Source organism: Solanum pennellii, chromosome 4, assembly GCF_001406875.1.
Source record: "Solanum pennellii chromosome 4, SPENNV200".
NCBI classification, from domain to species: domain Eukaryota; kingdom Viridiplantae; phylum Streptophyta; class Magnoliopsida; order Solanales; family Solanaceae; genus Solanum; species Solanum pennellii.
In genome coordinates, this window is record NC_028640.1 from 6118748 (window position 1) to 6139483 (window position 20736).

A 20736-nucleotide genomic window follows, 5' to 3' on the forward strand; every position below is an offset into this window, starting at 1 on the left:
TAATTTGGACTAAATAATTTTGGATGTCATTTTTAGGAATCTGTAATTTCGTCGTGTTTTAGTAGTGTTTAGGGCGATTTTGATTTTATAATTTGTTTATTAATTGGATGGTAAATAATTAGTAATGGGTCGTTAGTGGGTTGGTTTATAAATGATATTAATAAATTAAATTATATCTAATCGTCGAGCCCCAACTATTTAAAAATAATAATAAATAGTTTAAATATGAAACCGTTAAATAAGTGGTCAATTTTTAACCCAGAGGTGGATGTCAAGGGTATTTTGGAGCCAATAGGTGGGTGAAAAGAGCATTTTGGAGCCAATAGGTGGATGAAGGGTAATTATGTATCATTTTCAATACTTCAAGGGTATTTTAGGCCCTTTTCCGATAAAGAAAATGTTTGAATCTCTTCTTCTTTTTTTCTTCTTCTTCACAATTAAATATTTGTTATTTTGCTCTTATTAGGTGACTTATTGACGCCATTGCTTATGTTACAGATTCTGATATGTATTTTTATAGTCATTAATTTATGCTTATGTCATTAAGAATAAATGATAAGATGTACATAATTTCATTTTCTTTTACATTATTAATGTTTGTTACTACATAATCTCGTATGTAAGATAATATGATGCTTTAGTTTTAAGGACGGATAGGTTTTAAGTGATATTTTACAAATTTCGTGATATTAAATTCGGGATAATTTATTAGTTAATTTTTTTTATAGATATATTAATTTAAAAGTGGACAAGTAATTAAGCGAGTATGTTTTTATGCGGAAAAGTCACAACAAAAATAAATATAGGGAAAAGGGTCTGATATACCCCTCAACTTTGTCATTTAGAGCTGATATACCCCTTGTTATGAAAGTGGCTCATATATACCCCTACTTGTAAACAAATGGCTCACATATACCCTTTTCCTCTAACGGAAATGAAAAACAAAATTATTTTAATCTAAACTTCTATTATTTTTTTCTAAAAAATATAATTCTATATGAGTAAATTTAATCCTCGTCAAACATTTTTTTTTAATTTTTTTTTGGTTTCAATGACTAATTTATAATTATTATTTTGATACTCAAATTTATTTATGTTTCACTAATATTCTTGTAAAACTTATTGAAGACTTCGAATACGAAATTAAATTACAATACACACAAAAAAAATAGTTTAAATTTTTTTTTGTTTAAACTAAGGAATGAAAGAAAAAATAAAATAAGAATAAGAAACTAAAATAATTATAATAAAAGAAGTCAAAAAATAATATATATATATGAAAAAAATAAAATATACCTTGAGCTTTGATAAAAGAATCATATATATCCTTAAATAATTTTTTTAAAAAAATTAGAATTAACAAATATAAATTTAAAACTAATTTTTTAACTTTCGTTAAATGAAGGGTATATGTGAGCCATTTTGTAACGGCAGGGGTATATGTGAGCCGTTTATATAACGATAATGTCATATATGTGCCACTTTTATAACGAGGGATATATCAGCTTCAAATAACAAAGTTGAAGGGTATATCAGACCCTTTTCCATAAATATATTACTCTATATAAACATTGTTGAATTTCGAACCACAAGAAAATGGCAAACCTGAAAGTATTATAAAATATCCCAAATGTACAACTAAGAGTAGCAGCTTCGCTTCCTATTGACCTCTATATATAATATAAGTTCATCCATCGAAGTCTTTTTTCTCGCAAAATCAGAATTTGGGGTTTTTCAAGAATAAATGGCAGTTGGTAAAAAGGAAGAAAATATGGCAGTAGAGATAGTGAAGCCTCGAATTGATAAAAGGGATTACAGAAGAATTGTTCTTCAAAATAATCTTGAAATTCTTCTGATCAGTGACCCAGAAACTGATAAAGTTTGTAACTTTTATTGATTTATGTTGTATTTTTATGTGTTTTTTGAATTCTTTTTTTTTTGTGGGGTTGGTTTAAATTATTTGTTTTGCTAAAAATGAATCAATCTCATGTTTTTGTTTTGGGTATTTGAAGAAAGTGATAAAGTTTGTAACTTTTATTGATTTGTTTTGTGTTTTTATGTGTTTTTGAGTTCTTTTAATGTGGGGTTGCGAATTGTTTGGTTTTTGCTAAAAATGAATCAATCTCATGTTTTTGTTTCTGGGGATTTGAAGAAACTGATTTAGTTGTTGCTTTTATGTTTTTCCATGTTTTTTTGGAATTGTTTTTATATGGGTTTAGCTTGAGTTATTTGGTTTCACTAGAAGTGAAATAATTTTTATCATTTTTTGTTTGTTTCTCGTGTATCAGTGTGCAGCTTCAATGAATGTGTGTGTTGGAGCTTTTAGTGATCCTGAGGGACTTGAAGGCCTTGCCCATTTTCTTGGTATGATTTCTTTGTCGCAAAACAGGTTCATTTTTTATGCGGCTTCATTGAGTCTCTTGTTTTGCCTTGTATTTATCCTTAATTTTGAGTTTAAAGAGTAGTTTTACTGTACTGTGACACCGGGGGTTGCCGTTTTGGGTTGAGCTCGTCTCACGAGGCTTGCCTAGTTTGGTTTACCTCTCATGTATGGTTTGCGAGCTATTGCACAGGAGCGAGGTTCACCAGGTCCTAAAGGGTATTGGCTGCGGGCTTCCTTGTCATACAAAAAGAAGAAGTGTAGTTTTACTGTAATTTGATTTGAATTTTAGATACCACTCTAGACTGTTATTCTTACAGCAATATTGTTTAACTTGGCTGAGGATAAAAATTGTAATTTTAATATGAAGTTCTATTTTCTTGTGAGGGGCATACTAGGAGCAATAGGATTAAGAATGTGGATATCCGAGATAAAGTAGGAGTGACATCTAGGGTGGACAAGATGAGGGAGGGGAGACTGAGGCGGTTTGGGCATGTGAAGAGGCGATGCGAGGATGCCCCATTGAGGAGGTGAGGCTGGATATAGTGAGATTGAAGAGAGGTAGAGTAGGCCGAAGAAGTATTGGGAAGAGGTGATTAGACATGATATGCCGTCTCTGCAGCTTATTGAAGACATGACCTTAGAGAAGAAGGTTTGGAGGTTGCAGATAAGGATAGACAGTTAGTAGGTAGTTAGGGGTTGTCGCATTAGTAGTCTTTTCATATAGTCTTTTGCTTTTTGTACCTTTAATCACCTGATAATATTGTAGTTCTTACTTTGATATCTTGCATCCTCTGTAGATTACTGTGTTTCAATTATCGCACTAGTGTTGATTCACCGTGTTAGTTGTTATGTTTTCTTCATCGTTTTCGTCTGCTTTGTACTTGTATTTACTGCACTTGAGCCAGGGCTCTTTTTCGGAAATAGCCTCTCCACTTTTACGAGGTATCTACGTACACTCTACCCTCCCCAGACCCCACTTGTGGGATTCCACTGGGTATGTTGTTGTTGTTGTTGTTTTTTTGTGTCAGTTTCATGGTTCAGTATTACTGGAGTATGTATGGTGTTCAAAAAAGTTTTGGTAATTTTTGAACTTCTAAATTTAGGTTGTAAAAGATTATGTTTCCAGCTAAAAAAAATTAGATGCAATGAAATGGTATTAGGAAGCGCTATTGCAAATACTGATGGTTGTTGGTGGATTAGCCATGTGTTATAAGTGGGGGATGCAATGAGATGGTATGGGGAAGTGCTAGTCCAAAATACTGATGGTTGTCGGTGGTTAAGCCATGTGTTACAAGTGGAGGATCAGTTCTTTGAATCCAACTTGAGCAAGTAAAGCATAATAGTTTCTGATGGGATCAATATTGTTGGATTGTATTAGGTGGGGTCCAATGTTCTTAATTAGTTGTAGATGATATGGTTTCATTTTTGCTTAAACTTTGTAAATCTTACTATAAGGAAAAGAAGGTATCTCTTAATTGTCACTCTTAACTACTTCATTTTTGGGGTCTATCTGATCGTCCCTTCTATGCAGGCATATGCACATCTATAGCCCTTAAAGATAGCCTCGTTCAATTTAGAATCTGATGAAATTGCGTCAATTGAAACAAACTTGTACAGTGAATCATCTATATAGAGAATATGTATTAGTATAAAGCTAGCAGGCACTAAAACCTCTTTTTATTTACCTAGAAATGCCAGAGTGTGCTGGTGTGCAACTCTTACCACTGATTCTCTCATTGGTGGTTTCTTTTGCCTTGCTTGCATAATTTGTCATCAAATGTTTTTTTTTACTTTTTGATTTGGCCGTTTTTTTTTGTTATATGGCAGAACATATGCTGTTTTATGCAAGTGAGAAGTATCCTGTAGAGGATAGTTATTCAAAGTACATAACAGAGGTAACAACTCTGAGTTCACTGTTTCTTTAAATTTTTAATAGCTTTTGTACATTCCTTATTTTCCTATTGATTCAAAAAGATAGTTGTATTTTACAAGTTCCTTTCTTGTTTCCTGATTAGAATGGAGGTAGTACAAATGCTTTTACATCTTCTGAGGACACCAACTACTATTTTGAAGTAAATGCTGACGGTTTCGAAGAAGCATTGGACAGGTAAATTATTTTAATTTTCATGGTTAAGTATCATGTTAATATTTTAAAAAATGCCACGGCTGAATTTTGTGGTTTTCTTTTCCAGATTTGCCCAGTTCTTTATCAAACCATTGATGTCAGCAGATGCTACCACTCGAGAAATTAAAGCTGTTGATTCTGGTTAGATTCCCTGATTTTTTGCATATCTTTTGATTTTGCACCTGTGCATGTTCATAATAATTTCATTGTCACATGTATCTTTTACCCATACAGAACACCAGAAGAATCTACTCTCTGATCCTTGGAGAATGAACCAGGTATATTGACTTTCATCTTCCTTCGTTCTTGGAGAATATCCATCCCATTTGCCGACTAAATAAAAGCAAAAAAAAGTGATTCAAGAGAGATAATAGTTTGAGAAGATTCTTTTTCTAATGTAATAATGATGAGACCACAAGAGGTTGTTTGGTGGAGTGGAGGTGCTACTCCATCATTAACCATGATGTTTGGGGTATGAGCTTTGCGTGTGGAGTTTCCTTCGTAGGGAGCGCTTTATCCCCAAAGCGGGACCTTCCCAACGCAAATCCGGAATAATCGGGTCCCAAAGCAGTACCAACTACTGAGGGGTAAAAAAAAAAAAAGAAAAAGAAAAACCAAGCCAAACCAAAAAAAGTTGAGTCTGATAAAGACAACAAGCATACCGTGAGATTTTTAATTGAGAAATGTCTTTGAAATCATTCACCAAGTTTTGCACTAAATGGAACTGTTTGATTCCATCAAGATGCTTACGCTTATATAAATTCCGGGAGCAATGTCATGAATATTTCTTTGGCCAATAAACAAAGAAGAAGAGCGGTTTGTTGTTTTGCCCTCAAAATTGTTCAACCTTTGTCAAATCACTCGATCCTTTCATAGGAATTTCTATGTTCTTTAGAAGATTTTGACCTCTAGACTTGCATTTATTTTTTTAAGGAAAAAGAGTAAAAGTGGCAACTTTTTCATGTAGGTGCATTCTCGCCTTGATATAGAAAAGACTAAGGAGCAATGTTTTTTTTAACCAAGTAGTAAGGAGCACTACATGGTTTGACAACAATAATGGGATATCTAGAGATTGGAAGTCTCATGATGTTAAACTGAATCTGTGGTGTGTAAAATCAGTGACATGCTCAAATAAGGTTTCTGTCTGAATCAGATAAGATGCACGTGGGAGGATTTCCAGAATCATGCCAGACTCAACTGGAAATGGAAGAAAGAATCATATTTTGGTTAGATGAATGGCTTGAAAACTATGCATTGAAGTCAATATACCCTAATTTAATTAACAATGTGCAAAATAAAGAATGTTATGTAGCAAAAACAGATGCGGAAGTGATTGGAATAAGCAATTCAGAAAGATTTTTCCGATTGGAAAATAGATAGAGTTTGATCTGTTGTTTGACAAGTTGGAAACAGTAGAGTCCCAAGATAACATGGCAGATACTTTCCGATGGACAGCCAAGGGAGATGGATGATTCTCTGTTAAATCTTGTTTTTAAGATTGCTGGAAGTTCCAAATTCTATGAATGAAACACTGTGGCTTGGAAAGTAATATGGAGAATAAAACCCCTTCAAATTGCTATGGTATTGGATGGACAGCATTACAAAATGCATGCCTAACTCAAGAACTTCTACAAGAAGAGAGTACAGTATGTAACAGGTGTTAGTTCTGTAAATCTTCGGCAGAATCAGTTGTCAGTGAACCATCTGTTTCTATATGGTTACCTGACTTGGAAGCTTTGAAGTATGTTTCTGAACTTGTTTGGCGTACGATGAACTATACCAAGGAGCTTAAATGCCGATGGAGGAGTCGAAGGATAAATAAGACAAGAGAGTTGAGAATAGTGAGTAGTCTGGAGAACAGTCCCTCTTTGCATTATGTACTAAAATGGATTGATGTAGTTCCAGATGTTTTGATGGAGTAAAGGATCATATACTCTTGTGCTAAGTACATGTCTCAAAATCTTTATTTTTTTGTAGGCTGAATTCTGTTAAAATTTATGATGACATTTTGGATATGATTGACTCCTTATAGTTTTATTAGAAGTGGGTCTAGCTCTTTTCTAATTTTGTCAGCAGTATCTTAGTGCTGTTATAAAATAAAATTCCTTCCAGAAATAAGAAGTCTCATGATGTCAGAGTTTTCTGGATTATTCTTTTGCAAATGTTTTCTTTGTTGAAGAAGTTGTAACTTCCAAATACTACTCTGTGCAGCTTCAAAAACATTTAAGCGCGGAAAATCATCCATACCATAAATTTAGCACAGGTTTGTGAGCTTGCTATGATGCATATCCTTATCATGTGTTTTGTATGATTATATCTGGGTTTTGATTGTTCAATATCTGCTTTCTGATTGTCTACTGCGATACATGTAGAAATATGACTGGTTTACAATACATTGAACAAAATCCTATCAGAAAGGTTCTCCTTCATGAAATAAAACCTGCAGTTTTTCCCTTTGAGATGGAGAAAGCACATCATATTGCCACAGGAGTTGATCACAGTAATACAATCTATTGACACCCTCATCATCATTCCCTTTGGAAGTAACACGAGCTCTTGACACCCTTGGAACACTTCCTAACGTGTCAACCATACTTCCTTTTAGTTTCCTAATATTTTCCTTGAAAATTAGTTTTGAGTTAAGCATACTGGATTCTTTCGTCATGCTCATATCACAAAAGATCTTAGCAGTATGATGTTATTACTTTTTTGTTTGTGATATCTGTAATGCAAACGGTCCTATTACTCTCTGACATAGAAAAATGACCATATTATAGTTTTTCTTATCCCAAGAAAAAGAAATGATCACATCGCTTATCATGTGTGTAGGCAGCTGGGATACATTAGAGGTCAGACCAAAAGAAAGAGGCATAGATACAAGACAGGAGCTTCTCAAATTTTATTCAGAAAATTATTCAGCCAATCTCATGCACTTGGTCGTCTATTCGAAAGGTTTGGACAATCTTTTTTAACAGAAGGCATGGATAGTTGTTGCAAGTATATCACTAGTGGCCCAAATTAACAATCTACTTGTATAACTATAATTCAGATAGTCTTGATAAAGTTGAGCAGTTGGTGCGGGGTAAATTCCAGGACATCCGGAACATAGATCGTAATCAAATCCATTTTACTGGTCAGCCTTGCATCATGGAACATCTCCAGGTATTAAGTAGTAACACACAGATGCGTCACCTTTCCTTTTCTTTTGGTTGTGGACTGTATTTGAATAGACTTCTTTTGATTGAGCTGTTGAATTCAGCAAGTGATTTGTTCATGATGCCTGTTGGTTGCTGAATCTACTTGTTCAGTGATTTTCAATTCCTCCGTACTCTCATATGTTCTCCCCAAATAGTCCACATGATTTATTACTTTGTTGTCCATTTAATATTCATATTGGTTATGTCTTTGTTCTCAGATTCTTGTTCGAGCTGTTCCAATAAAACAAGGTCACAAGCTGAAAATCATATGGCCTATAACCCCAGGCATACACCACTACAAGGAAGGGCCTTGTAGGTACCTGGGCCACTTGATTGGCCATGAAGGAGAAGGATCATTGTTTTATGTCTTGAAAAAGTTGGGTGGGTTCTCAATTAATTATTTTATGCCCTTCTCTACCCTATCTGTACATCATTCATTTCCTGGCTTCAACTCATATTTCCCCATTCTTGAAATTTGTATAGACGAATGGTGATATTATCGTAAAAATTTGTCACATCCTTATATTGACCCATAGCATATTTGAATTATTAGGATTCCCTAGGCAGCATCCTTGAGGCGGAATCTCTTCTGTCCAAGAAAATACCCACAGTAGAAGTTCTAATTTAGATAATAAGGTTCGTCTGCCACTTTGCAAACATGATGACATCCTGTACACTAACAACTTTATCTCATTTTTGAGTTTCTACATGTGTTCCTACTTGCTTGAAGTCAATGTTAAGTCCTTCATATTTACTTATTACAACCAACTATCTAATTTAGGACAATTGTGAGTGAACATGTCTATAACAGTGCATGGGAATCATTTTTATCTGATCAAGGAATGATAAGATGTGGTTTCACATAGCCGGAATGATGAAATCAATGTGTTTGTTAAGATGCTTTAATGCCATATTATTTTGTGACTTCAGTCAATTTTTTTTGGATCTTGCATTGGTTACATGGCATCCTTGTTAATGCTACTATAGTTCTTCAAGTGCTTTTCTCATACTAATTTTTTAATATCCAGAAAGGTACTTATATTTGGTTGTTACAGGATGGGCTACAAGTTTATCTGCTGGTGAATCAGACTGGACTAACGAGTTCTCTTTCTTTAAAGTGGCGATTGATTTGACTGATGCTGGTCAAGGTACTTGTTTTCTGTGTTGAACCTTAATATGTTACAAGCCCCTATTTTCCCTTCCACTAATAGTAGTTTTTCTTGAATGAAGCTGAAGGTGCGAACTTTCCTGAACTTTATGCGGGATATTGATGTTTATGACCATTTTTTATTTCCAGATCATTTTGAAGACATTATGGGTCTCCTATTCAAATATATTCATCTTCTACAACAAGCTGGTGCGTCCAAATGGATATTTGAAGAGGTATCATCAATTGCATCCTCATGCATGCCAGCCAATGCCACTAATTTTTCATGACTGTAGTATATGTCATTTGCATCTACTAACACCAATGATGTGATTCTAATAGATGATTTGATGAATAGGTTTTGACCTTACATACATTTAGTGTATAAGAATCCTTAATTTGAAAAGAACAACTATAACAACATACCTGTGTAATCCTCCAAAAGTGGGGTCTGCTGGGGGAGGGTAGAGTGTATGTAGAACTTACCCCTACCTTGGAGGTTGAGTGGTTGTCTCCGATTAACCATCCTCAAGGAAAAACATTTAAAGCAGGTTGGACAAAGAAATACCGGAAGTGAAGTAGCCATAGCAAAATACTTAGAAAGCATGACAAAACATTCTGAATACATAGAATAATAACTACAAAATTATATATAATCAAAGTAGGGGGAACTACAACGAATAAAACTGCGCCTACTAGTTTGGAAGGATAAGCAAGACAATGCTCTACTACCTTCTAACCTTTTGCCCTAATTTGTGTCCTCCACAACCTCCTATAAGAGGTCATGTCATTCAAGAAGCTAAAACTGCACTATCTCCTATCTAATCATCTCACTTCTCCTGAAACCATCCATAGACAATCTCTCGTACCTCTTCATTAGGGCATCCGTGTGGATCTTTTCACATGTCTGAGCCATCTCAGTCTCGCTTTCCGTATCTTATCCTCCACCTAGACCACTCACACCTTGTTCTGAATATCTTCATTTTTAATCCTATCTCTCCTAGTATGTCCACACATCCATCGCAACATCCATATTTCTGCAATTTTCATCTTCTAAACTTGAGAGTTTTGGCCTCTTCTTGACTAGCCGACACTCTGCTCCGTACAACATAGTAGGTCTAAGCACCACTCTGTAGATCTTGTCTTCAAGTTTTGGTGACACATTCTTATCACACAAGAGTCTAGATGCGAGCCTCCATTTCATCCACTCATCGTCAATACCCATCAATTTGAAAGAATTTTTTTTTTGTTTCAGTTGTGAAAACGTTTAAAGAGTACTTAAAGCTCCGTAGGGAAATGGTTATTGAAATTTAGAGAGGAGGTCACGCCATATGGACAGAGGTAGTAGTAGAGTAGATAAGTGTGGAAATTTGTAAAGCCTTACTAGCACACAGATCCGCTGATGCGCTGGAACAAAACCGAACTCCAACAAATCTATAAGAAGTCTGAGAATGCATAACTTCACTGTACCGATCTGCCTTCTCATTTCACTGCAACCTTTTCTTGAAGAACCGTTGATCAAGAGGAAGGAAAGATTCTCTGGACCACCTTGGTCCTTCTAGTACATTCTTTGACTTTGTCCTGGATGGTAATCGAAAACAAGCCGAGAATCTCTGAAGCAAAGATGTTTAACTACTGCTGTACCCTTCACTATCTTCTTTGCCCATCTAGCCACTAGTTCTGGCTGCTCGATTGGTTGGTCAAATCACACAACCTGACAGGTTCCAAAAATGGTTCTACGCCTCTCTATATTTTCTTGCGAGAAACAGAAAATATCAACTCCCAGCTCATATTTTTTACTTTGTACCCGTCATCTGATGTGAGCACACTGCACAGGCCATGGAACCACATCTCTGCGCACAGGCCATGGAACCACATCTCTGTAGGATCTCATTCTTACTATCTTTTTCTTCATTTGAAGTTCTTAAATTTTTACGTGTCTAGTCTAGTTTAGAAGCAAACTAGATTTTTTGTAGTTGGATTTCTAAAGAGAAGGAAGAGGAAGTTATTCTAAAAGGAGGTCATAATGGGTTGGTCCCAGAAAGGAATAGTGTTACATTACATGTGCACTATTCTACATGTTATCAATAAGATTAGGGTCAATCATCCAATCCTGTTTTTGTAAGTTCCCTTTGTTCATCTTGGCATGTAATATGACCAGGTTTTGTCCTGGCCTTCTTTTTCTTGTTGTCTCTTATGCATTATTGTTCTTAATGATCTCACTTCCTTCTGATTCCTTTTTTTTTTTTTAGTTATTCTAATTTTTTTTTGTGTTAAAATTTGTTTATTAAGCTCTCAGCTATTTGTGAGACTGCCTTCCATTATCAAGACAAGATTCGACCAAGTGATTATGTGGTTAATGTTGCAATGAATATGCAGGTATTCTTTAACATCTGTTCCTATTTTTATTTGAAGTAATTTATCTACACGAAGTATACTACTCGATTGATGCAAAAGGAAGAAAACGTATGTGCTGTTTAAATTCCCATGTATATTTTTTGATCAGATAATTCCTATACATTTTAAATATTCTTTTTCCATCTTTCAATTGGTTGATTTAATGTGGATTAGATTTTACATCCAGTTGGCAGTTAGAGTTATTTTTTTGATGGTTTCCTGGAGTCATTAATGGTTTATAGGTGAAGGCAGACCGATAAAAGTAAACCTTCGGACTAACTCAACTCCACAAGCTAGTTCATTAGATGATGACTTTTCAAGACTATGAAGAGTCCTATTCCACATTCCTCAAGGGATGTGGAACAATGTAATACCTCCTGCACACCCACACTTGCCAACTTTGCATGGACAATATGAGGACCCAATATCTAGTAACGAAGAATCGGAATGAGTTTCGACTCTGATACCATGATAGAAATGAATCTTGAGCCTTAGGTAACCCCAAACATTAGTTCATGACTTATGAGCTGAGCAACATAGACCCCATGTGAAATGTTAACCTAACCTGTTTGCCAAACCTTTTGTATCCCATATTTACCCTGGATAATCTTGTGTTGGAACATAACGAGAGCGAGCGAGGGTCTCCATTCTGAAAGACAGGTTTGTCAGTCTATGGTTGATCCGATTGGACATCTTTCATATTCATTTGATATGCCCCTAAGCACAAAATTATGTGCTATTTCCAAGTTTCCTACCTTTGATTGTGAAGACACTTTTCACTAGTGTGGTCCCATCACCTGTATGCACCAATATAGCAATGAATAAATGGGTTATGTTTAAACTTTTGCAATGTCTTCTTTAGAGAAGTTCCTCTAACTAAGTTTTTTGTTCTGGTCATAACAAGGTGGGAACTTATCTCAGTGATTTGGCAATTTCGGTATTGACAGTTTTTTAATAGAAGTATCGTGTATGGCTGCTAGCTTGAATAGTATTGTGTTTCTGAATGCACCCAAGGGCGTGGTCCAACGCTGCTCATGAATGAAGTGGATTAAGAATCATGAGGTCTCAACTTCAAATCACGGAGGAGCAAAAAGTTCTTGGTGATTTTTTCCCACTTGTCCAAGTCTTGGTAGACAGGTTTACCTAGTACCTGTGTTGTGGAGGTAGTAGGTATAATGTTGAATTAGTCGAGGTGCCGGCAAGCTAGCCAGACACTACAGTTGTTAAGAAAAAGTATTTTTGTTATAATGTTTATCTTTAGGTGAGCATGCAAGAACATTGAGGGTGAATATGTCTAAAGTTGTTAGTCTGGAGATGATTTTACGTTTGTTTCAACTTGAACTTAATGAGTTCTGCTCTAACTTTTGCATTTCATGAACTTATGAGAAACAGAAGGTGATCTTGTCCAATCAATTCAATAAGTTTCAGTTTGCATTATGAATTATCATGAAGTTAAAGAAGCTATATATACAACATACATGTCATCTATATTCACAAATATATACCTGGATAACAGTGGACTATGGTTGTTAAGTTTTTCGGTTTTGACTTGTGAACATTTCGTAGAATGTTGACATTAAGAAGTTAATACCTGAACAACCTGATAATTGTGATGTTACTTCTTAGCACTATCCTCCAGAAGATTGGTTGGTGGCATCCTCGTTGCCTTCAAAGTTTAATCCTAGCATTATTCAGTCATTCTTGAATGAACTCAACCCAGACAATGTCAGGTTAGCATTGCTCTATATAAAATACAAGTTCCAAGTATACCCCAGTTTTTTGTGGGAAATCTCTGAAGTATAAAAGTATTAGAAGACCTCAATGAAATTGTGTTCTGAACAGAATCTTCTGGGAGTCAACAAAGTTTGAGGGTAATACTAGCATGACTGAGCCATGGTATGGAACTGCATATTCTATAGAGAAAGTTGGTGGTGACAGTATCAAGGTTTGATGGCAGCACTCTCTCATTAAATTAGTATTCATTTGTTATATTCTAATTGCAGAGACCAAAACTGTCTTCTTTTTAAACATTTGCTGACATACAATTAATTTTGCAGCACTGGATGGAGCATGCTCCCAGTGAAGAGCTGCATCTCCCTGCTCCCAATGTGTTCATACCAACTGATTTATCACTTAAGCCCGTCTTCGAGAAGGTGCTAATGTTGAACTTATTTATTCCTTCGTGTGTTCCATTTTATATGAAACGATTTCCTTTTGTCTCTATTCCAAAAATAATAATACCTTTTTATATTTGGATACTCTTCAATTTTATACATCCCATTTTGCTCCTAATGTCGTTTTCTCTTAGCTATAGAAATATCATGGCACAGTTAAACCATTTTAAATTTTAATGACACTTGATGGAGGGAGTATAGTTCTGATGTCTTGGCTTTTCTTATATATAATTTGTCGAGCAGACAAAAGTTCCCATACTGCTGCGGAAGTCACCGTATTCAAGGTTATGGTATAAGCCCGATACAGCATTTTCATCTCCAAAAGCCTATGTTATGATCGATTTCAGTTGCCCATACTGTGGACATTCTCCAGAAGCTGAGGTTCTTACTGAGATATTTACACGTCTATTGATGGATTACTTGAATGAATATGGTACGTCTGCAAGATATTGACTAGTTATGCACTGCTGGGCAACTGTTCTACAATTACTCTGGACTTAACTTCTTAATGTTAATATTATTATTCATCAACTTCTTCACACTTCCAATATAGTCTTAGCAATTGCTTTTTTTTCCCCGTAAGATATAACACTTCTTTAAATATCTTCCTTTGCATCTTTCAGCTTATAATGCACAAGTTGCTGGTCTTTATTATGATATAAGCAAAACAAACAGTGGTTTTCAGGTGATCATCTTGTTTCCTATCTCTATCTTTTTAAATTTTTGAAGAGATTTATTTATTTGTGGGTGTGTAACCTTTTTCTCTGTTTTAAGTTTAGTTCTTCCATGCACTGTGAATACTCGCTACATCCATTAAACCCATACTTGTTTAATGAAATAGTCACTACATCCATTAAACCACAGTATTAGTATCTGGGCACCATGTTTCTTTAAGGTTTTAGCTTTAAAGTGTTGATATGTCATTTGGTAGGGGAAGTCCCAGATCCAACATCGATTTTAGGTTCTTGTCTGTACTGAATACTAAATCCTAATGTTAATTGTTAACATTGTTAGGCTTCTTTTATCTGGCTCAAAGCTATTTAATCTTTTGATGTCATTTAAGAATGAACTAGCTGCTTCATCCTGTCTTCTTGAAGTGGATTGATGTTGCTACTTCAATGGCTGTTTAGTTTCTTGCATTTTCTGCTCTTACCTGAATATGACTATGCATTGTTCATTTATTCCCCTGTTCTTCCTCTCTTTTCTGCAGTTGACATTGTTTGGATATAATGACAAGTTGAGAGTCTTACTGGAAGCAGTCATTGAAAAAATTGCGAAATTTGAAGTAAAACCAGACAGATTCTCTGTGGTCAAGGTGAGCATCAGCAATTTTTTGCTGCTTATCGATACATCAACTATTTAGACTCTCCAAGAATGCATCATACTCTATATGAATCTCATTGAGGCAAAAAGGGTACTCTCTGGCTAGTGGCTTTAAAATAATGGATCCTATTATGCCATAGTCTTGGCTATATGAACAACTATAACTTTAGCGGATAACTATAAGAAAATTCTAAGATTCATTTTCTCAACAATGTTTTTGAAGTTCACAGATAAATTTTCTGAACCAATTCCTCATGCAAGCAATGTCGAACTTCTTCATTTTAAGTTCCCAATTTCACTCTCTTTCTTCCCCTTTTGTCAAAGTATTGTTAGAGTTGCAGTCAGGCACTTATGACTTCATTTCGTGTTTTGAAGAGCAAGTTTGTTGTCAAATCTATCGGTTATTTTGCATCTGTATGCTCTGCTTTTAGGTACTTTTGTATGCATCAACATGTCTGCCAGCTATCTCTAGCTTTAGTTTGCAGTTGTCTTCACTGTACCATCTTATTACTAATGATTCGTGATTATTTATTCTTGATGTGTCATACTCAAGTTTTTTCGTCACCTCATACCAGAATGTTGTGTTGAAAGATCAGTCGCTTCTTTCCTGTTGCTTAATATGTTCTTATGAGGTTACAAAAGACATAACACCTGTAAGTAGTGGAGATCAACTGTGTGGACTTGTAAATTTCCTTGTTCCATGTACGCACTAATGCACACAGACACATACATATACAATTACAGCAGACTAGCACAATTAAATTAAAGTCAGATGGCCAAAATGGACCCATAGGAGTATAAGAAATCAGCTGCATAATTAAAAAGAGTTCCTCAAGATAAGGAGTCTCATTAAATATTTGAATCCCATCCTTATGGTATTCTCCATTGATTTTTAAGACCTCCATCTCACAATAATGATGTGCTTGACCTGTTAAGTTTGAATAAATTATTATATTGAACTTGCTAGACAATTGTTCAAAATAATAGTTTATAAAAAGGTTGAACAATTTGTAGAAAAGATGCCACCTCAAGCTTCAAATAATATAGACTATTTTTTGGAGTAGTTTAGTTTTCCCTGTATGAACCAAAAAAGTGAAGTAGGCCAATTTTATTGGGACTGAAGGAGTAACATACAAATTTCTCTAGGTAACTCCATTATCTTTCTTCTTTTGTTCCTTCAGTTCTTCTAATGATTTTGTCGTTCAGTGTAATTCAAACGAAACAAATAGGATATTATACTAGTCACTTTTTAAATTTTTTTATAGGTTGAACAATTTGTAAAAAAGATGCCATCTCAAGCTTGAAATAATATAAACTATTTTTTTGGAGTAGTTCAGTTTTCCCTGTATGAACCAAAAAAGTGAAGTAGGTCAATTTTATTGGGATTGAAGGAGTAACATACAAATTTTTCTAGGTAACTCCATTATCTTCCTTCTTTTGTTCCTTCAGTTCTTCTAATGATTTTGTCGTTCAGTGTAATTCAAACAAAACAAATAGGATGTTATACTAGTCACTTTTTAAAATATTTTATTTTGGGTCCATTTTGTAAGAATTTACTCTTGTCATCTGGATGTGAGAAGCTTGTGTCACCATTACCTGCAATGTTGGTTTTCTGTTACGACGTTGGCCAGCCTTCTAAGTTTTTTTATATCTTTTGGTCCATTATTAACTCCTGAATTTTATTGATATTTCTCTTTATTTCCTCCTTTTCTATTTTCTAATCAAGAGCATAACCACCATTCTTTTTTTCTTGTTGATCTCCTTTTATTAATAGGAATTGGTGACAAAGCAATATCAGAATTTCAAGTTCCAACAGCCATATCAACAGGTTATGTATTACTGCTCATTACTGCTAAAAGACAACACATGGCCTTGGAATGAAGAACTTGAAGTGCTTCCACAACTTAAAGTTGATGATCTGGTTAAGTTCTATCCGCTTTTGATGGCTAGGTCCTTTATGGAGTGCTATGTAGCAGGTTACTTTTCTCAACAGCCATTTAAGTTGTTTCATTTTACATCTATTAACTTGTGAAATCCACTGCCTTTCTCAGGAAATGTTGAACAAGCTGAAGCAGAGTCCATGATACAGCTTATTGAAGATGTGTTCTTCAAGGGTCCACAGTCAATATCAAAGCCTCTATTTGCATCTCAGCATCTGACAAATAGAGTGGTCAATCTTGAAAGAGGTGTAAATTATGTCTACGCTGCAGAGGGACTAAATCCAAGCGATGAAAATTCAGCTCTTGTTCATTATATTCAGGTAAACCTTAAGTTGATGGAACGTGCATGTAATTGACAGCAAGTTTCTCTCTTCTTCTCTCTTGTTTTTTTCTTAGAAAAAATTGGTAAAAATGTTATCTTAAATGAGTTCCTTGGAGGTCCAATACTTGCACAAAATTAGTATGGGTGCCTAGAAGCAAAAGTTTTCCATTTTATTGGATGAAACATCATCCAAAACCAAAAGTAGGTGCTGGATACCCCAAATCAAAAACTCTTGCCTTGCAACTATTTAGCACCACCAGAACTTGTAGAGTGCTTGATTTTATATGGATTTCTGTCATACTTAATTTGTTCTAGTGCCCTCATTATTGGTTCTGCTTTGTTATGTTGCAATTCCTGTTACTTCTTGCCACTTTTGATAAGGTAAATAGTTTCATCAATCTGGATTCGCTTATATAAGAAGGAAGTATTACCAAAAAGTGGGATACTACAAAAACATGGTTCTTTACAAAGCACACAAAGTTATATACGGATGGGAACCTCATTGATGAACCAAAAGGAGAAGCAGAAACAAGAGGTTGTTCCTCATATGCACAATGTCCATGTGGAGAGAGAGGAACAAAAGATGTTCTCATGGCACCCAAAATCTCATCCCTACCCTTAAAGCAAGTTTATTGATCACTCTTTTTGGTTGGGTTAAAAGATCAGATCTGCTTGATGGACTTCCCAACTTTCCAAGAACTTCAACACACAAAAACCTCTCTCAGTGAGCTTGGCATGGCCCAAGCGAGTCCAAAAAGTGAGAAGAACATGTTCCATAGGTCTGTTGCAAATGTGCGATTAAGAAACAGGTGATTGATAGATTCCGAGATGCATAAGCACATGTAGCATCTGTTTAACTATTTGGAGTTCCTCCTTATGAGGTTATCCTGTGTCAAGCAATAATCTTTTAGAGTAATTGAACTGAAACAAATAACTTTATGTGGCAACCTAGTTCTCCATTAATATAAGAATTTTGGAACTTATTGTTTAGAACAAGCAATTAAAATTTGTGTGGCCATAAATCATCTCATTAAGGGTAAATGGAAAGTTTAAAGTTCAATTATTTCTAAATATGGAAAGGCATATTTCTTTCTAGGACAAAGGGAGTAGTATTTATTCGTTTGTAGTTATGACATATCAAGTTGGAATTGGCAACTCCTCAACTTTGGTGTTGACACTTCTTTGTAGCGGGTATCCTATTGAGTACCCATATTACCTTTTATTTGTGAATTGGATTGCTCTTCTAGAGTCATGTAATTTTCCCACATTTTTGAATATTAATCTCCATTGAGGGGCCTTTTCCATTTTTCAACATTTAGGTCTCCTTGATTTTGAAGTCCGCTGCCTTGCTATCATCTCATGTTCCTTAATTCTTTCTTCCTTCTGGAAAAAATCCTTCATGCAAAATCGTTCTAACTTATAAGTCAATCTTGTGAGAATAATATGCCTATCGTGATGTCAGTTTTCTTGAGAGCCTTTTTGAATTTGATCATGAACTTCTAATCAAATAGTGTCTAATCCTTTGGATGACTTGAATTGCTTGTTTTAAGGCTTAGCGTAAGTTGAATAATCAGTTTCTTTTTCCATGACCCGTAAATTTCGTTTGTGCTGCTGTCATGAGTAGTGAGAGTCCTAGATCTTCTAGTTCTATAACTTCACTCAACTTCTTAATGATCATAGTTATCTGTAACAAATACTGCTTTAATCTCGAGAAGATATTTCTTCAAATATTGGATGTCTTTCAGAGATTTATTACTGGTCATGGAGGATATTATTTTTCTCATTTGTTGGAACAAGAACCTTGACTACAGATATGCCAGTAAAGATTTTACCAATCAATCTTCAAGATCTTTTGACATATGATTGTTCTTTTCTAAACGGAAAAGAAACTTGTCTCATGCATTTGTAATGAATTGTGTCATCAATCTTTTCCTGGTTCTTTGCTTCTCTAACAAGTTTGCTTGAGTTTCCAGGTGCATCAGGATGACTTTATGCTGAATGTAAAACTTCAGCTTTTTGCTCTCATAGCAAAGCAGCCAGCCTTCCACCAGCTTAGATCAGTCGAGCAACTTGGTTATATCACTGTGCTCATGCAGAGGTATGTAGTGTGTCTTTTACTGAACACTGTTCGGCAAGTTGGCTATTCCTCCTTAACAAGTTTTGTTTTCACTTAAAGTGGACTAACATTCTCTTTCTAGGAGCGACTCTGGTGTTCACGGGGTGCAGTTTATCGTTCAGTCAACTGCAAAGGTAAAGATATTTTATCATAGGTACTGTGGACGGAAATAAGATCGGGCATTTATAGATTATGACAAATCTACTGGTTGAGTTTGGCAGGATCCCAAATACATTGACACAAGAGTGGAGTTATTTATGAAGATGTTTGAGAGCAAGCTTTATGAGATGACTAGTGATGAATTCAAGGTGAGCTTAGTAACACTTCTGCTTCTTTTTCTAGCGATGAAAGGAACTTGTAGCTACTAAATTAGTCTCAATATTGTCAGGAAGGTTCAGTAAGTTTTGGGGTTTAATCTTGGGACTTGGCTCTTAAGGATAATCCTTATCCACAAAGTTGACAGCTTCATTTCTTATCAGGCTGTAACAGATTATTATTATGTACTTTTGATAACTCAAATTATTATCACTGGCGGAAGGGAAAATAACCATTGACAGAGCACAAAGATGGTATAACCATACTATGTGGATTTTCATCAGCCCTTCAAAAAAACCATTCAACTGTATATAATATGGAATAGAACTAAAAGGAGCTCTTGCTCTCCAAACTGGAGTACTATGTTGCACTTTCTTCTGGTTTGAGAAGGAAATCTTCAGAACGGAGTTTAAGTCCCTTCAAAGAGTTTTTGTTTGTTCCCTACAAATCAGCCAAATGATGCATCCAGGCGAGACTTTCACGGCTCTTTTTCCATTGGGACCTTTGCAATCTCAAACTAGCCTGTGCTTCCTCTTTACCCAAAACTAGTCTGTGCTCCTCATGGACGATTGAAATAGTCCATGTCTTCTCTATTTGCCGTACAAAAACATCAACTAACTCCTCACATTGTGGGCATAAGTATAGCACTCCTAGCTCACATAATCAGAGGGTGCCACCTAGGGATGGCAATGCGGCGGATGCAGGGTGGGGTGGGTTCAAGGCTATGTGGGGCGGCTTGAAGTGGTTTTTTTTAAAACTAATGTGGTGCAGGGCGGATTGTGGGTATATGTAATTTTATGTGAGTTCAAACTTTATTTTTTAACTTTTTACATGTTATAAGAGTGATAAAACATTATTTATTTAGATAATTTCTTTAAATTTTACATGTTTCCCAATTGACCTCCAAAAAATAAATTCTTAAGTTACTATCCTATTTAATTAATAAAACTTAATGGAAAAATGAATTTGTTTTTATGAATTTTATTTTTTGTATCAAACTTAACTATAAGAAAAAAATATTAAAAAAATTATGTGGGGTGGGTTTCATGCGCGTCGGGTCTATGCGGGGCGGGTGGGGTGGGTTGAAAATGAAAAAAATTGTCATGTAGGGTGGGGCGGGAAGGATTAAAAACTTTGTGGGTTAAGCTCAACCTGCCCCGCCCCCATTGCCATCCCTAGCGCCACCCCTTTAGGAGTCTTTGACTTCCATGTGGCTCCATGTTTTGACTCATCATAATTGCTTACATTATCACAGTTTTGTTTCGTCAAAAGCTTCATTGTTGTTGGTCTCCCCCCC

At 35.3% G+C, this 20736-nt stretch overlaps 1 protein-coding gene across 2 annotated transcripts in view; it reads left to right on the forward strand.

The window, feature by feature from the left end:
- The first annotated feature begins 1625 nt into the window (after positions 1-1625).
- Positions 1626-20736, forward strand: part of LOC107017808 (insulin-degrading enzyme-like 1, peroxisomal) — a 21273-nt gene continuing 2162 nt past the window's right edge. The window contains exons 1-24 of one of the 2 annotated variants that reach the window (XM_015218080.2): positions 1626-1879; positions 2289-2364; positions 4211-4278; positions 4399-4490; positions 4576-4649; positions 4743-4786; positions 6720-6771; positions 7338-7460; positions 7558-7670; positions 7924-8086; positions 8761-8853; positions 9003-9088; positions 11145-11231; positions 12876-12979; positions 13092-13194; positions 13307-13402; positions 13667-13856; positions 14047-14108; positions 14634-14738; positions 16521-16722; positions 16798-17006; positions 18982-19106; positions 19207-19258; positions 19346-19432. In XM_015218080.2, coding sequence (XP_015073566.1) covers positions 1745-1879; positions 2289-2364; positions 4211-4278; positions 4399-4490; positions 4576-4649; positions 4743-4786; positions 6720-6771; positions 7338-7460; positions 7558-7670; positions 7924-8086; positions 8761-8853; positions 9003-9088; positions 11145-11231; positions 12876-12979; positions 13092-13194; positions 13307-13402; positions 13667-13856; positions 14047-14108; positions 14634-14738; positions 16521-16722; positions 16798-17006; positions 18982-19106; positions 19207-19258; positions 19346-19432 — 2541 coding nt within the window. In that variant the 5' untranslated portion in view covers positions 1626-1744. Of the gene's footprint in view, positions 1880-2288; positions 2365-4210; positions 4279-4398; positions 4491-4575; positions 4650-4742; positions 4787-6172; positions 6350-6719; positions 6772-7337; positions 7461-7557; positions 7671-7923; positions 8087-8760; positions 8854-9002; positions 9089-11144; positions 11232-12875; positions 12980-13091; positions 13195-13306; positions 13403-13666; positions 13857-14046; positions 14109-14633; positions 14739-16520; positions 16723-16797; positions 17007-18981; positions 19107-19206; positions 19259-19345; positions 19433-20736 lie in introns of those variants that run through there. The other variant, XM_027916334.1, reaches the window with a different exon arrangement.